Below are 20,493 nucleotides of genomic sequence, written 5' to 3' on the forward strand. Positions count from 1 at the left end.
ACACACTGACCACAATAAACCGTCTTGAAAACTGTAACAGTGGTCAGAGTCATTCTGTGACGTCTTTAGCACAATTACCCATTTATGAGCTCACAATAGTGGGTTTGTAATTTTAGAGCATAATGGTTGCTGATACAGCAATGCACAACAAAAAGCAAGAATAATTTACAGATATAATAATAATAATTGTGTGTTGTTTTATTTTCCTGCAATATGTCTGTGCAGATAGTTTTGACAGATATTCTTGATGTTTTTTTTTTAATTATTTTAAGGTATTTTGAGTAGACCATGTTAAACCATGCCACCAAAATGTGGCATTTACTAGTTAATGACTAAACCAAGACAGAAAAGAGTACAGCCCATAGTTTAACATCAACAGACTACAGTTGAAAAGTTATTGTTTATGGTCACATATGCGTTTCAGAACAAAAACATATAAATATACAACCAAAATGTTCAAGTCACAAAAACATGAAGTAGTACACAATACAATATTATCCATGATGCAGTGTTGTGTCTGCTGGAAGAAGTGTCAGAACTGTACATAAACAATTACACAAAAAACATCATTTATGGACAGCTCTCTTACTGACCCTTTAGTTCAAGGGTATTCAGTGTTTCTACATAATTTGACAACAAATATCCAACTCATACAGATAAAACTGGATTTTTAGTGATGCAGTCATTTACATTATTTTGGTTGTGGAATTTGACCTAGGATTATTTCTTGAGGGGTCCGGACATTTTGCGAAGGCCCTTCATCCGATAAAGCAACCCGTTGATAAAGTCCTAAGATTATGAAAAATACAAGTTAGTGCTATATTCACAATGTTTCACATTTCTAAATTGCCTTTGTATTAATTAATGCATTTTAATTTGACTTTTACTGTTACAACATGAAAGAAACCTGTTTTCTGTTTTTATGATTTGAAAGAATGCATTTCTGTAACACGTCATGTTCAACACCACACCAGCATCACTTAGGACTCTATTTTCAGACAGAGATATATCATCATAGAGATGTTTCATATACACCGACAAAGCATAACATTATGGCCACTGACAGGTGAAGTAAATAACACTTATTATCTCTTCATCACTGCACCTGTTAGTGGGTGGGATATATTAGGCAGCAAGTGAACATTTTATCCTCAAAGTTAATGTGTTAGAAGCAGGAAAAATGGGCAAGCGTAAGGCCAAATTGTGATGGCTAGACAACTGGGTCAGAGCATCTCCAAAACTGCACCTCTTGTGGGGTGTTCCCGGTCTGCAGTGGTCAGTATCTATCAAAAGTGGTCCAAGGAAGAAACAGTGTTAAACCTGCGACAGGGTCATGGGCGGCCAAGACTCATTGATGCACTTGGGGAGCGAAGGCTGGCCCGTGTGGTCCGATCCAACAGACGAGCTACTGTAGCTCAAATTGCTGGAGAAGTTAATGCTGGTTCTGATAGAAAGGTATCAGAATACACAGTGCATCGCAGTTTGTTGCATATGGGGCTGCATAGCGGCAGACCAGTCAGGGTGCCCATGCTGACCCCTGTCCACCACCGAAAGCGCCAACAATGGGCACATGAGCATCGGAACTGGACCACGGAGCAATGAAAGAAGGTGGCCTGGTCTGATGAATCACATAACATATTGGTGCCAGATACCACAGCACACCTTCAGGGGTCTAGTGGAGTCCATGCCTCGATGGGTCAGGGTTGTTTTGGCAGCAAAAGGGGGACCAACACAATATTAGGAAGGTGGTCATACAGTAATGTTATGCCTGATCAATGTATATGATATATGTATTTTCATAACTACTGGTGCCAGTAGTAAAGTAATGCAGATGGGTATATTTGTAATTGATTTGTAATGCTGTGAATATATTATGAGGTGTGGTTATGTGTGCTGCAATAATATCAAATCAAATAGTCTGGCCACCATAACATTGCATATTTAATTGTTTTTTTGTGGCCACTTAATGTCTGTGCTTCCTCATTTATAAGCACTCTAGAACAAAATATCATTACCTAAATCCCCAACTCTGTAGTATTAATTAGTGTAGTTGCAGCAGCACCTCATTATTATAAAATAACACAGAAACTAACATAAAAATGACTGAAAAATTAAACAAAATATATACGTATTTACTATATATTTTTTCTATATTTATCATATTTAAAAGTATTTATTGTACCTCTTTCGGCTTTCCACATTCTTGCAATAGCTCCTGGTGAGGAAAATAGAAACAATTATTCCAACTTATAATTTGCTTTACAAGCATAGCACACTATTAAATGATTATGATTAACCTAACTTTAATATATTCATAATATTGTTTACATTTAACAACAGCCGCTGTCCTATTGAATATATCGCAGTTTTCAGAGGTAGTGACATTTTCCTATAGTGACATTTTCCTATAGTGACATTTTCCTATAGTGACATTTTCCTGTGCTTATTCATGCAGGCAATTTAATTATGTATGCCCAATAGGACCTGGTCCTGGTCAGGTGAAAAACAAATGTTGGATGTGTTGGTCAATTTAATGAAAGTAAACACTGTCACATTTTATAATAATGAATAATTAAATAAAAAATAATTAAAGATCTTTTTTTAGACAAAAGTGCTTTTTACACAAAGAAAATGTCATGAGGAGTAAATGATTAAGCTAGACAAAGTGCACACTATGTATACCAAGGAAAATCTGTTTGTATGGTTATAACACGGTTATTAATAATTACATTTTTAAAATAGGGATCATCTAAGTTCCAGTTCAGTTTTCCACCAAAAGAACTCTGGTTCTTGAACTGGTTCTGTTCAGGTTTCCTGGAACCTTGTTTTGTAGAGAATCGACCCTCGTTTCAACCAGTTTTTGGGAACCAAGCCTGCGTCATCAACGGTGGGCGTTGTGCAACGAAAGTAAAGTAATGTGATGGCGGAGTATGTAGATTATGTGCAAGCATTTGTGCTGTTGTTACAGATGTTCGTTTTTATGCAAAAAGCATCATTAAACTATTGGTAATAAAAAGACAGATGTGTTTGTCGCAGTTGTTGTTTTCTTTAGATCATTGACATGAGAAGGGTTTTGCGCTTTGCTCTCATCGCGACCCTTGGCACAAATAGCCGATTTGCTTAGTGCTCTGCTAATTAAGCAAATTAAAGTTTCACGACACGAACATCCATTTGTGTGAAACAACCAAAAATCCACTCTACAAGGTCCACGTGTATCTGGTGAACGTTAAAAAATGAAAGTGCAGCGCAAACGCAGTTTTGCAGCTTCTCAAACCTCTACACTCTGACACGTCCACAGATGACGTCACGGTCCGCGCTGAAAAACCAAGTATTCTGTGGTGCCAGATTAGAACGCAAGTTCGCAAACTGGAACCTCTTTTTTTCAGTGGAAACACGTGAAACCGGTTCAAAATCAAGTTTGTGAACCGGAATGGAGCCGGATCATCATCTGTGGAAAAGGGGTATTTGAGATCAGATCGGTTCCAGTGTTGATACTGGTCTAAAGCCATACATTGGTATTGGTTACTAAGTTTGAGACGTTTTACACAGGTAGTGTATTAAACTCCTTCAGGAGGTGTGCAGGAAAGGAAGGGGGGGCTGCGGTCATGCTTGGTTTATTACCAACTTAAAAAAATTATGAGCTTTAAACTTTAAAACAGGAGTTATCCTTTTTTCTCTTGCTTGTACTCATAAACAGGTTAATCTTTGTCCCATTTGCAATAAAACTTACCCCATAACCCCCATAGTTTATGTATTTCAAAACAAAGTGTTACATGAACTTTTTAACTAAAGCTTATCAGGGTAAATTCTGTATTATGTGTTAAATCCTCTATTGGATGATTTTTTTTACTTTATGTTTATAGTAAATACAGTACATCAAAATAGTATTACTCCTGATTAACCTGTTTTTACATAATTGTCACACTTAATATTTGTATATGGACTGTTCGATGAACATTTAAGACTTTCTGGTAAAGAGCAGAATTTATACTTTATACTCTATTTTTGTTGCAACAGCGAAAACTCCACATTTGTTAAAAGAAATAAAATCTAGATCTAAGAATGCTCAAACAAGTTTATTGGTGAAGACTGTTGCTTGTTTTTTCTGGTAGTAAAATTGGAGGATTGTGCCAAAAAGTGGCAACCTTTAATTAAAGCTGGTTGCACTTTCTTATTGTACTTGTTTCATTTAAATATAATGTGCTCAAGGCCAGAGACAAAAAAATACTGTTTAGTGTTTGAATGCTATATTTAACAGTGAGATTCCCCAGGCTATTACAAATAATTGGGTCTATTTTATGTTTTTTCTAGACACATTAAATTTAAATTAAATCAGTGAATCATCTATAAATAAAATACCTACTACTGCTCAATAATTAGTTTTATTTAAAATTAAACATATAACTGTAATACTAAGTTTTATTACCATCTTGTTGGCATTTTCAAACCTTCTAGAGAGGTCAGAACAATATGTGAAATTCAAATAAAAACAGAAAGTAGTGATTTTAAAATCACTTTAAGCTGAATTTAAAGACATTTTACATTTTATGTTTTGCCTCATCACATTTACTGTGGGTTTATGTCTGCAGGACATAGCAATGTTTTGCAATGATTTAAGGTATTTTGCTTATTTTAATGTCTATAGTGCATATACTAACCTCATAAAACTCAGAAAACCTGGAAAAATATGTGTGTATAAAGAGCAAAGTAATAAACCACTAGTAAATGCATGTGACCATTGATCCCCCTAGACAGCACTGCATTACAAACAGACATGCTAAAGGGATAAATATTACCAAATTGGCTAGGAATATTTTGACAAACTGTTGTCATTTGTATCTACAAAAGCAAGCTAAGCTTGTACTATGCACAGCACAGCAACTGGACAATATGTCAAGAAGAACTAAAAATGCCTTATTCTGCATGTGCTATACCAGCCAGACTGTGTAATCAGAGAGTGTTGGTGCTAGTGTGCCTGTAGTCTACAGCTGTCTGCCAGTGAAAGTGTGTGATGCATTATAACACGCAAAATATGACAACACACCCCCATATAGTTTACAGCCAAAGACTTGCATGATGAAAGGATGGCAAAAAAAATCTGGTTACAGATGGTGTCCTGAATCAGTTGGTGTCCTCAGTTCCCAAATGATGAGTTAGTGTTCTTGAAAAATCTTACATATGGATTAGTAAATAGGCAGATGTGGCCAGAGAAACTTAATATACTATTAATAATGACTGTTTAATAAATAATTAATGAAAGTAAATGTCTGACTGGAGTCTGGCTAGGTAGCTAGGTGTCAGTTTATATTAGCTATTAAGATACAATATATACAGTATGTTGTATATATTATTATATACTAAAATATTTTCCAATGTAAATTTGGATTTGTAATTACTTGAATGTTTTAATGTATAAATTAACTTAAAAAATGTCAGACTTTTTTACTCAGTGATTTTACTGTTTAACTATATCTTTGTCACAACACCTGATTTAAACTGTTATTAAAAAGAAAACCTAAGTTATGAAAGAACCAGATCTTACTGACTGATTTAAATACCTTTAAAATAGAAAAGAAAAATTAAATAAATTGCTGTAGATTTTACACTGCATTTCTACAATGATATGCAGGTCAATGAATCATGCATGGAGGCACGGTGGCTCGGTGGGCAGCACTGTCGCCTCACAGCAAGAAGGTCCCGGGTTCAATCCCCAGGTGGGGCAGTCCGGGTCCTTTCTGTGCGGAGTTTGCATGTTCTCCCCATGTCTGTGTGGGTTTCCACCGGGAGCTCTGGTTTCTTCCCACAGTCCAAAAACATGCAGTCTTGCCCTACAGGTGAATGTGTGTGTGTGTGTGTGTGTGTCTGCCCTGCGATGGACTGGTGCCCCATCCAGGGTGTTTCTGTGTGCCTTGCGCCCATTGAAAAGCTGGGATAGGCTCCAGCACCTACCCCAACCCACCCAGGACCCTAATTGGATAAGTGGTTAAGAAAGTGAGTGAGTGAGTGAGTGAATCATGCATGTCTGCACAAACCACAGTAGTTAGCAGCATTTTACAACCATCGATTGGTACAAGTACAGGCAGGGCTATCCTGAATGCATAATGCACTTTTTTACAGTGGCTGGTAAATTCTCCGCACCAATATAAATTGTTAGACTACACCCATCAAGTCTGAAAAAAAGCTCTAAACAAATCTCAAAAGCTGATCAGTACAAACTGCTGTCAGAAAGTTTGAAGTAAATGAAACACTGGTCTCTTTGCCAAGTACGAGATACAAACCCAAAATAGCATGGAAAAAGGCTTCTTAACTGTAAACAGTGACAGCTCTCTTTCAGCAGGTTCTATACTTCTATACGCACAAAATTCTTTTGTATAGTAGGTATAGTTATATAATAAAAATAAATAATGTTCCTACCAGATAAGTTTACATATAAAAGTTTGACTCTGACCTTTATCCTGGTCAAGGTCAAACACTGCGCACAGGGTAGTAATACCCTGCACAGGTTACCAATGATCACATAGTTTCAAACTCGCCTTCGCCCTCAGACTTCACATCTGTGTTGATTCCTGGCCAGCCAATAACACTACCAAGATTCAAACCTGGATCTCAGTGGTGCTGGACTAGCGTAAAAGACCCCTGTACCAACTGAGCACCCAGTTAGAATTAGAGTATATTGTAGACCTCAATACAAGTCTAATGTAAATACATGCTGCATATCTTTATACACTAATGAAAGCATGTTTTACTGTAGATTGTAAAATCAGAATGAAAAAGACATAACTTACATGTAGTCTGGTCCTCTGTTCTTCATCTGTTAGCTCTAAAAGTTCATCAATGTCTATCTCCAGCTCAGGAATCTCTTCCTCCTGTTGAAAAAGTGGGTGTAACATGCTTTAAGACATTGGCCATGTCTCATTCTACAAATAATAATTTGCTTTGGGATATTCACACAGAGGGGGCAGTTTAGAGCAGGTGATGAATTTACTGGCATGTTACCTGAGCACTATGAAGAAACCCACAACCAGGTCTACAAGACCCTAAATCTGTCTCACCAATACACTACATGCTTGCCACTGCATCATCAGTAATTTAAGTCAGGGTTGTGGTGAGTCTGCTGACATTTAGAAATACTTGGGACAGGAATTACAGGGCAATATATACATTGATGAATGAACTGGAAAAGATCTTCAGATGTAACAAATTGTCCCTCCAAACAAAGATCAGAATTGTCTATACTATGGTTCATGTGAAGCCCTATTTATATAAAGCTAATAATGTTTTACATTCTATTAATTTATTTACCCGCCCTATTCTTTCACATGTTTTTATTTAGGACTGTGTTTGAAGACACATGCCAAACACCAGATTACTTCCACTTTATAGGGATTTAACATAATGATGTTTAGACCTAGACATGCAGCCCAAAAAGTGAAATTTAAGATTTGGCTTGCAGAAAACTACAAATAGCTATGTTGAAAACCAGGTAATGTAGCATAGTTGATGTAACTGACATCATATGTTGATAATGTATATCAATTGTTTCATTTTATCAAGACCTCAAGATTTAAACCTAGGTAACAAATATAACATGTAAAAAGATCTGGATTGTATGTCTACTACTGACTACTGACAACAGTGACAGATCTTTTTACTTTTTTACTACTTCCAATATTTAGCACACCTCCTTAATGGACCCATGAGAAATGAATATTTATTTTGCAGTTCCAGCTTGACCTTGCTGCTTTTCTGGTTCAGTGAAGCAGAACTCAATCTGAGAGTTCTATAATACCCGGTTTGTCCTTCAAGCTGATAAATGATCACGTTGGACTACAGGTGTGCTTGTTTACTCTGATGGGAACAGTAAATGATGGATCTTTAGGGTCTGATTGCTATGTCTGCACCTACCTATGTTACTTTATAGAAATGCACAAATAAAAAAATTAAATAAATACCATTCTCAACACTTCATTACTACTAACATGGTGTTGACATGGTTGTGTGTTGTACCTTTGTAAACAACTAAATGGCAATACTGGGATAAAAGAAACCTCAAGAGCAACCAGAATAACAGATAGGCTGTAGCAGAGATGTTCACAAGTCACAAAATACGAGTCCGAGTCAAGTCACAAGTCTTTAGGCTAGAGTCCGAGTCAAGTCACGAGTCTTTAGACTAGAGTCAGAGTCCAGTCACAAATCAATATAATATACACAAAACATATATTGGAAATGTAGCGTAGAAATAAACAATAATATGTAAGTTCAGATAAAAAAAACCCAACAGATTAGTAACTGTATTTTGCCATTTTACTTCACTGTACTTCACTGTGCAAATGAATGTAATTTCCATAACAAGAAGGTACCAGTTAAAAGCTTAAACTGATACGTTTTGTTTTCATTGCATCGGCCAAAATCCAAAACACAGCAAAAAAAAAATCATAACCACTGCTTACCTTAGCAGATGCTATTAAATTTATAACCGTGTGTTGTCCCATTAGAAATATATGATCTATTTGTAAATGTGTGATTATAATTAAAAACCACCAAACACTAACTCGTTAGAAAGCCAATCAAGCATTTCACTGACACATCATCTGTGTGACGCAAACTGAATAAATGCAAATAACAGCCTTTCTTACTTAAAATTAAAATCAGAAGGTATGACTGGTTCAGAAAGCCTGACTGGGTCTTTCAACCATTAGCGCCAATTTTGTAGGAGTGTTCCATTCACCCCAGTTGTTCTTGTGAAGTGCACTACATAGGGTATTCCACCATTTTAAGTGAGATTCCAATCCAAAGGTAACGAAAATGTTTAAATGAAGTGAACTTCAAACTGTGTAGGGAGCGACGCTTCATCACTACGCTGGAAGCTGGCTGTAACATTTACCCACTTCGTGTGTTGAGGGTTAAAGCGGCCGGAGCGTTATTAGAGAGCAGAAAATGACACGATCAGAATGATGTCGGATCGATGTTTTATTCATCTTTAATAAAAACTAGCAGTAATGTGAGAATAACCAGTGAACGTCCAGAAATGCTGCACAATCCACCAAAAACACAAATGTAGCTCGATAACTTTTACACCGTTAATCACAAACAATAAAATACCATGTGATGACATCACAAAGCGGCTGTACGATGATAAGATCAGGGTTATTCCCAAATGACATCACAATATGATAGACAGCTGAGCTTCATTAGTTTGATAGTTTAGAAAGTAAAGAAATGCTCAAACGCTCAAAGAAATTTCGGTAACAAGACGCTGGCGTGTACGTGATGACGTCACAGGGCGTCCGAATGAAGACAAGACATGGACAAGATCACGTGATCAGTGAGTAGGGAACACAAGGGCACTCAGTAGTAACTAATGTTAACACATGCTGACGCTAGGGACTCTTGTTGTTTACGAGTCATTTTTTTTAGTCGCATCTGAGTCATTTGAAACAAGTCCGAGTCGAGTCTGAAGTCACTGTGTGTGCCATCTCTGGGCTGTAGTCAATAACAGTGCATCTATTTGGTAGCTGTATCAGTGGCTGGTGACTATTTTACATAAAAGCAATAATGTTACATCAGCAAAAGGTTACAAATAGATACTTTATTTTTTATTGATCTGTTTCTATATTGTAATTGATAAATAATGTTTATCATTCAATAGTTAGACATCTAACTAATAAAAGCATTAAATTGAAGAATTATGATTTTAGCAATTATTATGCTACCCTAAGCTTTTAGTCGCATATCGGTTTAGCATCACAGCTGATGAAATATCAGTTCTGTTAAATATATTATCAACTAACTACAAAATAGGTTTGGTGGAAAAACAGGAACTTCTATGAAAACCACATTCTTTATGCTATTGGCTAATTTGGGGTATTTATTGTTATTAAGGGCTTAATCTGAAAACAAGAAAGAGGAGAACTCTAATATTATAAGATAATAGTTGTTGTGATCCCAGAATTGGCACTTTAGAAAAAGATGTTACTGCCTCCATAAATCTCTTAAAGACACTTTAAGTGTTCAACCCATTTATCATCTTCATCAAAGTGCCAAACGTATTTTACCCTAAAAAGCTCTAGTGAAAGATAACACCAATAAGCCAAAACTTTAAGAACACCTGCCTTATAGGCTGTCAAAACAGCTTTGATCCATCGAGACATGGACCCGACAACAGTCCTACAGTGCATCCTGATGCAATCTCTACCACCGGTAAATGATGCACATGGGCCCAGCTGGGACCAGTGGATCTTGGAGAATACATAATTTGCCAGACCAGTTGACCATCGTCCATTGCATCCATGTCCAGTTCTAATGTCGCATGTCTATCGTAGGTGCTTTTGGTGATGGGCAGTCTCATATACAGAAGTAAGTGTTGTGATGCATTCACCTCATCACTTGTATAAAAATGATCTGCAATTTGTGTCACAATAGCTCTTGAGTCGTATCAGACTCCACAGCCTTCATGTCATCTGGCATTAATGAGTCTCGACTACTTAACAACCTGTTGGTGGTTTGTGGTTTGCTCTTCCTCAGACTACTGTCGGTGGGTACTCAGCATGGCTGCCTGTGAGCACTCCCTGCTCTTTCAGAGCACTTTGCTAGGACTAATGAAAATCATTACAAATACAATTTCCAAAAAGTTAAGACTTAAAAGTTAAGAAAATGATTTATGAATTTGATGGCTGCAACACATTCCAAAAAAAGTTGGGACAAATTAATTCTAGAAATATACTAACATACAAACTACATAACTATTAAAAGACTGGCACAGGTGGCGCAGCAGGTGGCGCAGCGGTAAAATATGCTAGCACACCAGAGCTGACATTTCTAACTCGTCAGTTCGCAACTCAGCTCTGCCATTCGGCTGGTCTGGGCATCTACATGAACAACGATTGGGTGTTGTTTATACAGCGTGGGAGCCAGATAGGGACTCCTTATAACTGAGGCAATTACGACCTTTGCTGACTGATTGATACCATCTGCACAGAGTCGAGGAATAATGAGTTGATCAGGGTGTGGCTCTCTGTACACAAAGCTGATCCGCAAATGAACTCGCCTCATGTGGGTGGAAAGATGCTTTCGACTACTGCACATGTGTTGAAGGGGGCATGAGTCAGTCTCGCTCTCCTCAATCAGGGCGGGGATCGACATCAGTAGAGAGAAAGCATAATGCATTTGGGTAATTGGATAGCTCAAAAAATCAACAACACTGTGTATAACAAGTCTGTATAAGGAAGAATTTCTCTGTATATCAGTCGACATATCTTTTCTATCGAAGTGGCCAGTTATTCACGTCATTTTTTAAAATAAAACAAATCAAGAAAACAAGTCTTAGCACTAGACTTGTTCATCTAGATTGAGTGATTTGCTAAAGTGTATTAGTTACTGACCATGCAGTTCTTCCTGCACTTCCTGCCAGAGAATCACAGACTGTTAGATAGATAGATAGATAGATAGATAGATAGATAGATAGATAGATAGATAGATAGATAGATAGATAGATAGATAGATAGATACCTGAGGGAAGTGTTTTGAAATTTTCTGTTGCTACTGAAACATGTTAAGACACATAGGTTGCTTTCTTTCAACAGTATAAAAACATCTCTGATATAAGTGTTCTGATACTAATCATTTCGTATACATATGCACCAGTTGCACAGCTAAATGCAGACAGTAATACAGTTTAAAATACTTGATGTTCCTTGTTTCTGTCGTAAGCAAGTCATCACATTTTAGAGATGACCCCATAATGATTTTCATTAGTCCAAGCAAAGTGCTTTTCAACTGAGCTCCACTCCACCAAGCTGTTTCCATGCTTTCATTACACCATTACTCCCAACAACCCTGTCAGCAGGAAGTGATCATGATTTTTATCATTTATTTATTCCTTTTTTTTTTTACACATGATAATATAGCCCGAGATGCACAGAGCCACTTCAGGATCCAATGAGTGGCTGCATGCATTACTTATGAACATGAATAATTCATTGGGTGACACAGGGAACTGACTGTGAACACTGCCATGCAAGGAATTACCATATACCTTAAATGACCTTTCAACCAGGCCATGTAAAATATAGGCTTTTTATCAACCATGTGGATAAAGGCATGGTCACTCCTGTATTTTCTTATAGCACCTATGGTATACAACTGGAAATATTCAGCCCCCACCCCCTTAAAAAATAAGTATTTATAGCTCTAACAATTTCTGCAGAGCTTGATTTTGCTTTGAATAGAGTCTTCATCAGTTAAAAAGTACAACAATTAGACAAACAAAATGAATGATGTAGTATTAGGAGGAGCAAGATATTGTGTTAAAACAGCCATGTCAAAATTATTCAACCCCTACATAATATTGCTGATCTTAAAAACAGCTAGTCTGTATGACATGAAGTTGGGTTACAACATGATTAAATCATTGAAACCTCAATAAGAACCCTTAATTTGCTTCAGCTGTAATGTGTTATATAAACACCATCCAGATATTCAAGACTTCAAGGTGTGCTGTAACCATGGTGAAAACTAATCATCTGTAACAAAAGCTTATGGAGAAGATCATTTCAGTGCATCAAAAGGGCAGTGGGTATAAGAGGCTTTTCAAGATCTTGAACAATCCTAAAGACTTCATTACTCTAAAGACTAAAGACTTGAGTATCGTCAAGAAGTACCAAACTTATGGTGCAGTAGCAAACCTGCCTGGCTGTGGGAGAAAGCCCAAAGCTTTGTCGAAGAGGCCTTGGCAATCTCATCAGGACAATGAAAACAAGTGTCAGTGACAAACAACTAAGGACTTCATGGCCAGACTCCATAATGCACACCACCCTTAACCAAAAAGCACAAGCATGGTAGACTGCAATACACCAGAAGGAATTTGGATAGACCTGCAAAGTTCTGGTATACAGTTCTATGAAGTACCAAATTAAAACAGGAACTGTTTCCCCACATGGATCAGTGATGCTTTTTCTCTTGCAAGAAAGGTGAAGCTTATGATCAAGCATGGAGGTGGTTCAGTACTGATGTGGGGATGTTTTTTTTCTGCTGCTGGAACTGGCAATCTTGATTGTGTGACTGGCATCATGAATTCACAGGCATTTAGGAAGTAATGTTAACGACTTGAATTTGAAGATGCCAGCAAGACAATTATTCTAAGTCAATCAAAGCTTGATTAAGGAATCATTACCGGGATATCCTGGAGTGGCTTTTAAAGTCTTTAGATTTCATTCCAATAGAAAATCTTTGGTGGGAGTTAAGCAAAGCAGTTGCAGTATGAAAGTTATCAGACCTTAATAAGCTGGAAGCGTTTGCATTAGAAAAATGGGCCAAGATTCCACAAGAAAGGCATCACCTACTCTAGCATCTACCAAATTGGTTTGTTAGAGGTTAAGACATAGATGGAATGGTGTTAAAATAAAACTAACTAGTCATGACCATGTATTGCCTTAAATGGTTATCCAATTGAATATTTTGTATGCTGTAGTCATTGGGGTGAGATTTTTAAGCATAGTTATAACCTTAAACAGCCTTAAAACAGAAAATAAATTTAGAACCTTGCCACCGAAATCAAGCAGTTACATTAGAGTGTTTATAGGACTATTATGCCATAATAATTTTTGGACAACGATGGTCTCATTACATCTGGCAAACCCAACAGTCAAACCTCGTAGTGGCAATTTGGCACTCCTTAATGTTATGTTCATTAGTGAAAAAGGGATGGGCCGCTCAGGTGGGACCAGAGCTGGGATTTCAAATACAGTGTATCACAAAAGTGAGTACACCCCTCACATTTCTGCAAATATTTTATTATATCTTTTCATGGGACAACACTATAGACATAAAACTTGGATATAACTTAGAGTAGTCAGTGTACAACTTGTATAGCAGTGTAGATTTACTGTCTTCTGAAAATAACTCAACACACAGCCATTAATGTCTAAATGGCTGGCAACATAAGTGAGTACACCCCACAGTGAACATGTCCAAATTGTGCCCAAAGTGTCAATATTTTGTGTGACCACCATTATTATCCAGCACTGCCTTAACCCTCCTGGGCATGGAATTCACCAGAGCTGCACAGGTTGCTACTGGAATCCTCTTCCACTCCTCCATGATGACATCACGGAGCTGGTGGATGTTAGACACCTTGAACTCCTCCACCTTCCACTTGAGGATGCGCCACAGGTGCTCAATTGGGTTTAGTCCATCACCTTTACCTTCAGCTTCCTCAGCAAGGCAGTTGTCATCTTGGAGGTTGTGTTTGGGGTCGTTATCCTGTTGGAAAACTGCCATGAGGCCCAGTTTTCGAAGGGAGGGGATCATGCTCTGTTTCAGAATGTCACAGTACATGTTGGAATTCATGTTTCCCTCAATGAACTGCAGCTCCCCAGTGCCAGCAACACTCATGCAGCCCAAGACCATAATGCTACCACCACCATGCTTGACTGTAGGCAAGATACAGTTGTCTTGGTACTTCTCACCAGGGCGCCGCCACACATGCTGGACACCATCTGAGCCAAACAAGTTTATCTTGGTCTCGTCAGACCACAGGGCATTCCAGTAATCCATGTTCTTGGACTGCTTGTCTTCAGCAAACTGTTTGCGGGCTTTCTTGTGCGTCAGCTTCCTTCTGGGATGACGACCATGCAGACCGAGTTGATGCAGTGTGCGGCGTATGGTCTGAGCACTGACAGGCTGACCTCCCACGTCTTCAACCTCTGCAGCAATGCTGGCAACACTCATGTGTCTATTTTTTAAAGCCAACCTCTGGATATGACGCCGAACACGTGGACTCAACTTCTTTGGTCGACCCTGGCGAAGCCTGTTCCGAGTGGAACCTGTCCTGGAAAACCGCTGTATGACCTTGGCCACCATGCTGTAGCTCAGTTTCAGGGTGTTAGCAATCTTCTTATAGCCCAGGCCATCTTTGTGGAGAGCAACAATTCTATTTCTCACATCCTCAGAGAGTTCTTTGCCATGAGGTGCCATGTTGAATATCCAGTGGCCAGTATGAGAGAATTGTACCCAAAACACCAAATTTAACAGCCCTGCTCCCCATTTACACCTGGGACCTTGACACATGACACCAGGGAGGGACAACGACACATTTGGGCACAATTTGGACATGTTCACTGTGGGGTGTACTCACTTATGTTGCCAGCTATTTAGACATTAATGGCTGTGTGTTGAGTTATTTTCAGAAGACAGTAAATCTACACTGCTATACAAGCTGTACACTGACTACTCTAAGTTATATCCAAGTTTCATGTCTATAGTGTTGTCCCATAAAAAGATATAATGAAATATTTGCAGAAATGTGAGGGGTGTACTCACTTTTGTGATACACTGTACATTGTATCAAATCTCAGCTCTGCCATCCGTCTGGGCTGGGTGGCTATATGAACAACGTTTGGCTGTTGTTCATCCAGGGAAGGGAGCCAGATAGGGACCTCATAACCGATGCAATTACGATCTCTGCTGGCTGATTGATGGTGTCTGCACAGAGTAGAGGAATAATGCTGATCAGGGTGTGGCTCTCCGTGCACAAGGCTGATCGGTATATGAACTCGCCTTGTGCATGTGAAAAGATACAGTTGGCTACTGCTCATGTGTCGAAGGGAGCGTGTGTCAGTTTGCTCTCCTCAATCAGGGCAGGCGTCAGCACCAGTAGAGAGGAAGCATAATGCAATTGGGTGATGCGCTAAAAATCGGGATAAAAGGGAAATATAATATAGACATCTAGCTATCTAGCAACTGACTCTGACTGGCCAACAAACTCCAAAACTTTCTGTAGGTATCAGTACACTTTTATTACTTTTAGAAAGTTTATTAGTCTTTATTTACCTACCAAAGTCAGAATTAATTATGAAGTCTGAAGTTACCCACAGCTAAATTGCTAAGTCATGGCTGTGCCACTGGAGCTCCCCCTTTTGTAGATTATCTGAGACTATCACATGCCCTGTCAGACACACACAGAGTTGCCGGTCACATCTTTTTCATCTAACGGAGACTCTCTGTTAAGTGCCTTGACAAGACAGCAGAGATCACAATTGTACAGAAGCAGTATAGTCCACTCAACCTCCCTTAGGCAAAACCAATTGTGCCCGACTTGGACGCCAGGCCAGGTCAAAGGCACCACTTGGGATTTAAACTCAGTAGCTCAAGATCTCAGCGGTGATGAACTTGTGCATTAGACCACTGTGCCAACACTCAATGGCCATGTCTACATTTTTAAAGCAAGCCCAGAGCCTTTTGCCTCTCATTATTTGAGGTGTTTTACCTTACATACTGTACGTCTTACATACAGTACGTCTTTCCCCAGGCAGCTCTAGACCTACTGTAACCCTGATCAGGATAAACTAAACAGTTACTCAAATTAAGTAAATGAATTACTAAATGAACTGAAACTTTTTCTTTCTTCCTTTCAGTGAAATAAATCTAATAATGGGTGACATGATGGCACAGCTGGTAAAGTAGTAAGTGCCACACAACAGCATAGCTTTTGTTGACCTGGGTTTGACCCTTATCAACAGTCACTGTTTGAGTAGTTTAGCAATTTGCAATTTTCTCTTGTGTATTCCAGTTCTTCTACCATCTAACAATAACATACAGAAGATGATCTTTGTGATGTGTTATTCCCCGCTATTAACTGGCACTCTGTCTAGGGTGTACATCTGCCTTGCAGCCAGTGTGCCTGTTTTAACATGACTCTAGATCCAACATCAGAATTAAGCTACTGAAGTTGAAGAATAAAGATTTATTCTAAGTGTTAAAAACAATATCGCATTATAATTGCCTGGTAGTCTAGTGTGGGCAGCAGCCGTCTGGAATTGGTCACTGCCGAGAGCGCACTGGTAATCAGTAGAATAGAAACAGGAGGCAAAGAGATGAGAATCTGTGTTAACAACTTGAAACTAAGCAAAACATGAGTTATATTGTCTGTATTTGTTTATCAGATGTGCCTGTTTCAACATGACTCTAGATTCAACATCAGAATTAAGCCACTGAAGTTGAAGAATAAAGACTTATTCTAAGTGTTAAAAACAATATCGCATTATAATTGCCTGGCAGCCTACTGTGGGCAGCAGCCGTCTGGCATTGGTCACTGCCGAGAGCGCACTGGTAATCAGTAGAATAGAAACAGGAGGCAAAAAGATGGGAATCTGTGTTAACAACTTAAAACTAAGCTAAACATGAGTTATATTGTGTGTATATGTTCATACAAAGCTGCTCCTATTGTTACAGTGTTAACTTCAATTTAGGAATAGCAAATAGCAACAGCATGTACTATTATAGTGCAGAATATTGCAGATTTGCAGTATTATTCTTTTGCAGCAGCTTTCTCTTGCTTTATATTAATGACTGGTACTGTAATTGCATCAGTGGTCATAATGCTTCCTCATTCTCTGTGATTCTGCATCTTTTTTGTCTATGTCACATAGCCAGAGCCTTGTTGCCATGGTATCCCATGGCAGACAGCTGATTTTACAAATCCAAAAACACTGGTGCTTCGGCCTCCAAAACTCTGATAATAAATGAAACTCGGGATCTATCGCCAAAACATACAGCTTTAGAGGTAAGATACCACTGATATAAAAGACAAACACTTTTAAATGTTTTGTAGTCAATGAGTTCCGTCTTAAATGAAAGTTAACACATCTGTCTGCCAGCATAATATCACTGAATTGTCTCCTATAATGCTCGATACGATTACAGAATTCCAGAAACCTTTTTTTAGTTTTTTGTTTTTTGAATTTTTTCCCCTTTTTCTCCCCCTTTAGTGTGTCCAATTGTCCAATTTGCATCGTTTTTTTTTTTTTGTCTATGCCGAACCCTGCCCTGACCGAGGAGATCGAAGTTAACCCACATCCCCTCCGACATATAAGCAGCAAGCCGGATGCATTTTTGCCACCCACACATTGATGAGTATTGTGCCACCTAGCGTTGCATGCGGAGAGACACACCCTAAGGGCACTCTTTCCTCATCTCTGTGCAGGCGCCTCTAATCAGCCAGCAGAGGTCATAATCGCATTCTGACAGAGAGAGACCCACATCCGGCTCTTTGTCCCGTCCCCCCAACTGAACAACTGGCCAATCGTTGCTCATACAGCCACTCAGCCTCGAGCCGTCAAGGCAGAGCTGGATTCGATACGACGTACTCGAAATCCAACTCTGGTTGCAGTGTGTGTTTTAACCGCTGCGCCACCTGAGCGGCCCCAGAATTCCAGAAACTTTTAATTGTAGACTATCCTCTTCAGCCCACTTTACAGGTTTTCAATAAGATTTAGGTCAGAAAACTGGGACACTCATGACAAAAACTTGATTATGTGCTTATCAGGTAGTTTTTGTGCAGATTTTTTAAACTCTATTCTGCTGAAACATGCATCAATGACCAAATTTTAGCCTTTTAGCAGAAGCAGACAGGTTTTCTGACACGTGTAGTTGCCAATGCTTCTTTTCATATGCACGAGGTGGGTTCACACAGGGATCTGTATTGCATACTGAGAGTCAAGCACTGATCTCCATTATTCACCATTTCTGTGCAGCCACCATCAACCAGCCAGCAGAGGCCACAATTGCAGCAGCAATAATGAATCCCCTCAGCCCTCCCTCCCTCAGACATAGCCAATCATCTGATAAAGACTGACTGACTGTATATCAGATCTGCTGGATATTAGCAAAGAGAATGGCTGTATACAGTAACCAATAACACAACCGCATTGCTGCTTCAGTTCTAAAGGGACACGGTAAATCCAACAATGTGTGGGCAAAACTAATTATATAATAGATCCAGCCATATGGGGAGAAGGAAGCTACATCCAGCATGGTGGACTTCAGTTAGCCCCAGAGTTATTAGCAACCTTGGTAAAGATGAGCAAAAATACATCAACCATAACATTAAAACCACCTCCTTGTTTCTACACTCACTGTCCATTTTATCAGCTCCACTTACCATATAGTTCTACACTTTGTAGTTCTACAATTACTGACTGTAGTCCATCTGTTTCTCTGCATGCTTTGTTAGCCCCCTTTCATGCTGTTCTTCAATGGTCTATGGTGGACTATTCTTAGTCCAGCAGTGACAGTGAGGTCTCCATCAGCATTGCTGTGTCTTATCCACTCATACCAGCACAACACACACTAACACACCACCATGTCAGTGTCACTGCAGTGCTGAGAATGATCCACCACCCAAATAATACCTGCTCTGTAGTGGTCCTGTGGGGGTCCTGACCATTGAAGAACAGGATAAAAGGGGGCTAACAAAGCATATAGAGCAACAGATGGACTACAGTCAGTAATTGTAGAACTACAAAGTGCTTCTATATGGTAAGTGGAGCTGATAAAATGAACAGTAAGTGTAGAAACAAGGATTCAAGGTGGTTTTAATGTTATGGCTGATCAGTGTATATTGTCTATTGTTATTGCACATATGGAGATGCTGTAGATAGCAGTCCAGTCTGAACATTTCCTGGAACACTAGAGTAGAGTATTCTAGTGGAATTTATCAGGTTAGTGTCATGCTGATAGATCATTGCCCCAGAGGAAGGATACATAAGGTCAGGTAGTGTCGCTCAAGTGACAAACATGACGTGTCATTTGATGTGTCCGATTCTAGCTGTAATTATCCTATCACGATTAACAGATCTGCCCTTAGGATCAACTGAATCAGTCCCTTAGTATCTCTACATTTTTTTAAGTAATTAAACTGGTTTAAAATAGCAGGTTATTACTTGCAGTCATTTGCAAAGAATGACACTCTGTAATTATATAGATTCTTATCATGCTGGATTATTGACAAAACTGGGTCATATCAGAATAAACACTGAAAAAAACAACATCTAGAGCAAACAATAGAATATAAACCAGCAGTGACCCTTCTCTGTCTCACCTCACAGTCAAAGAGCAGGTGCAGCTGCCCATCAATCCACTCCTCAATGTCCAGTCTCCTCTGGAGGTCTTTGCGATTGTATTTCACAGTTAGTTTGCCCAGTTTGCGATGAGGTGGCTCCTGTTCTTTGGTCTGAAACATCACCCTGGACTGGGTGCCTGGTTCTGACGCCATGCCTGCCACAAACCAGGGAGAAAAATCGGCAAGCCGTCTCTCTCTAGTTCTCTCCCTCCCTCTAGTTATCTCCCTTCGCCTCGATCTCTGAGAACTGCTCCTCACGATCTTTGCAGCAGCTACTCAAGCTGGCTCTCGATTACAGGTCTTCTCTGTCTATTTCTCCTTCTCTCTCTCTCTCTCTCTCGTCCTCCTTTATTGCTCCGTGCTCACTCACTGCCTGCTGCCTTTGGAGGCTTGTAATGAAAGATAGCCTTGTGTATGTGTGTGTGCGTGAATGTGGGTGTGTATGTGTGTGAGTGTGGGTGTGTATGTGTGTGTGATCAGTTTGTTCCTTAGAGTGGTTTATGAGAGAGAGCACAGGTCACAGAAACACTGATAAGATGAGGAGTTTAAGATGAGTGACAGGACAGGAATGTTGTGCTATCTATCCTATCCAACCA

General features: G+C 39.1%; 1 protein-coding gene across 1 annotated transcript; it reads right to left on the reverse strand.

Annotated features, from left to right (window-relative positions):
* Nucleotides 1-381: 381 nt before the first annotated feature.
* On the reverse strand, nt 382-20,189 carry ppp1r14d (protein phosphatase 1 regulatory inhibitor subunit 14D). The gene is made up of 4 exons (XM_063007273.1): nt 19,877-20,189; nt 6,786-6,866; nt 2,183-2,215; nt 382-789 (listed from the first exon to the last, which is right to left on the reverse strand). Exons 1-4 carry the CDS (start codon nt 20,048-20,050, stop codon nt 721-723), a joined length of 357 nt encoding a protein of 118 aa, XP_062863343.1. The 5' UTR covers nt 20,051-20,189; the 3' UTR covers nt 382-720.
* Nucleotides 20,190-20,493: the final 304 nt, after the last annotated feature.

The sequence above is a fragment of the Trichomycterus rosablanca genome, chromosome 13 (assembly GCF_030014385.1).
Source record: "Trichomycterus rosablanca isolate fTriRos1 chromosome 13, fTriRos1.hap1, whole genome shotgun sequence".
Lineage (NCBI taxonomy): Eukaryota > Metazoa > Chordata > Actinopteri > Siluriformes > Trichomycteridae > Trichomycterus > Trichomycterus rosablanca.

What these genes read in the sequence shown, in the direction of transcription:
- ppp1r14d (XM_063007273.1), bottom strand. Translation starts at nt 20,050, where the DNA reads ATGGCGTCAGAACCAGGCACCCAGTCCAGGGTGATGTTTCAGACCAAA. An exon ending in ACCTGCTCTTTGACTGTGAG is followed by an intron (nt 6,867 to 19,876) that starts GTGAGACAGAGA and finishes CTTTTTCAACAG; the next exon opens with GAGGAAGAGATTCCTGAGCT. An exon ending in AATGTGGAAAGCCGAAAGAG is followed by an intron (nt 790 to 2,182) that starts GTACAATAAATA and finishes TCATAATCTTAG; the next exon opens with GACTTTATCAACGGGTTGCT.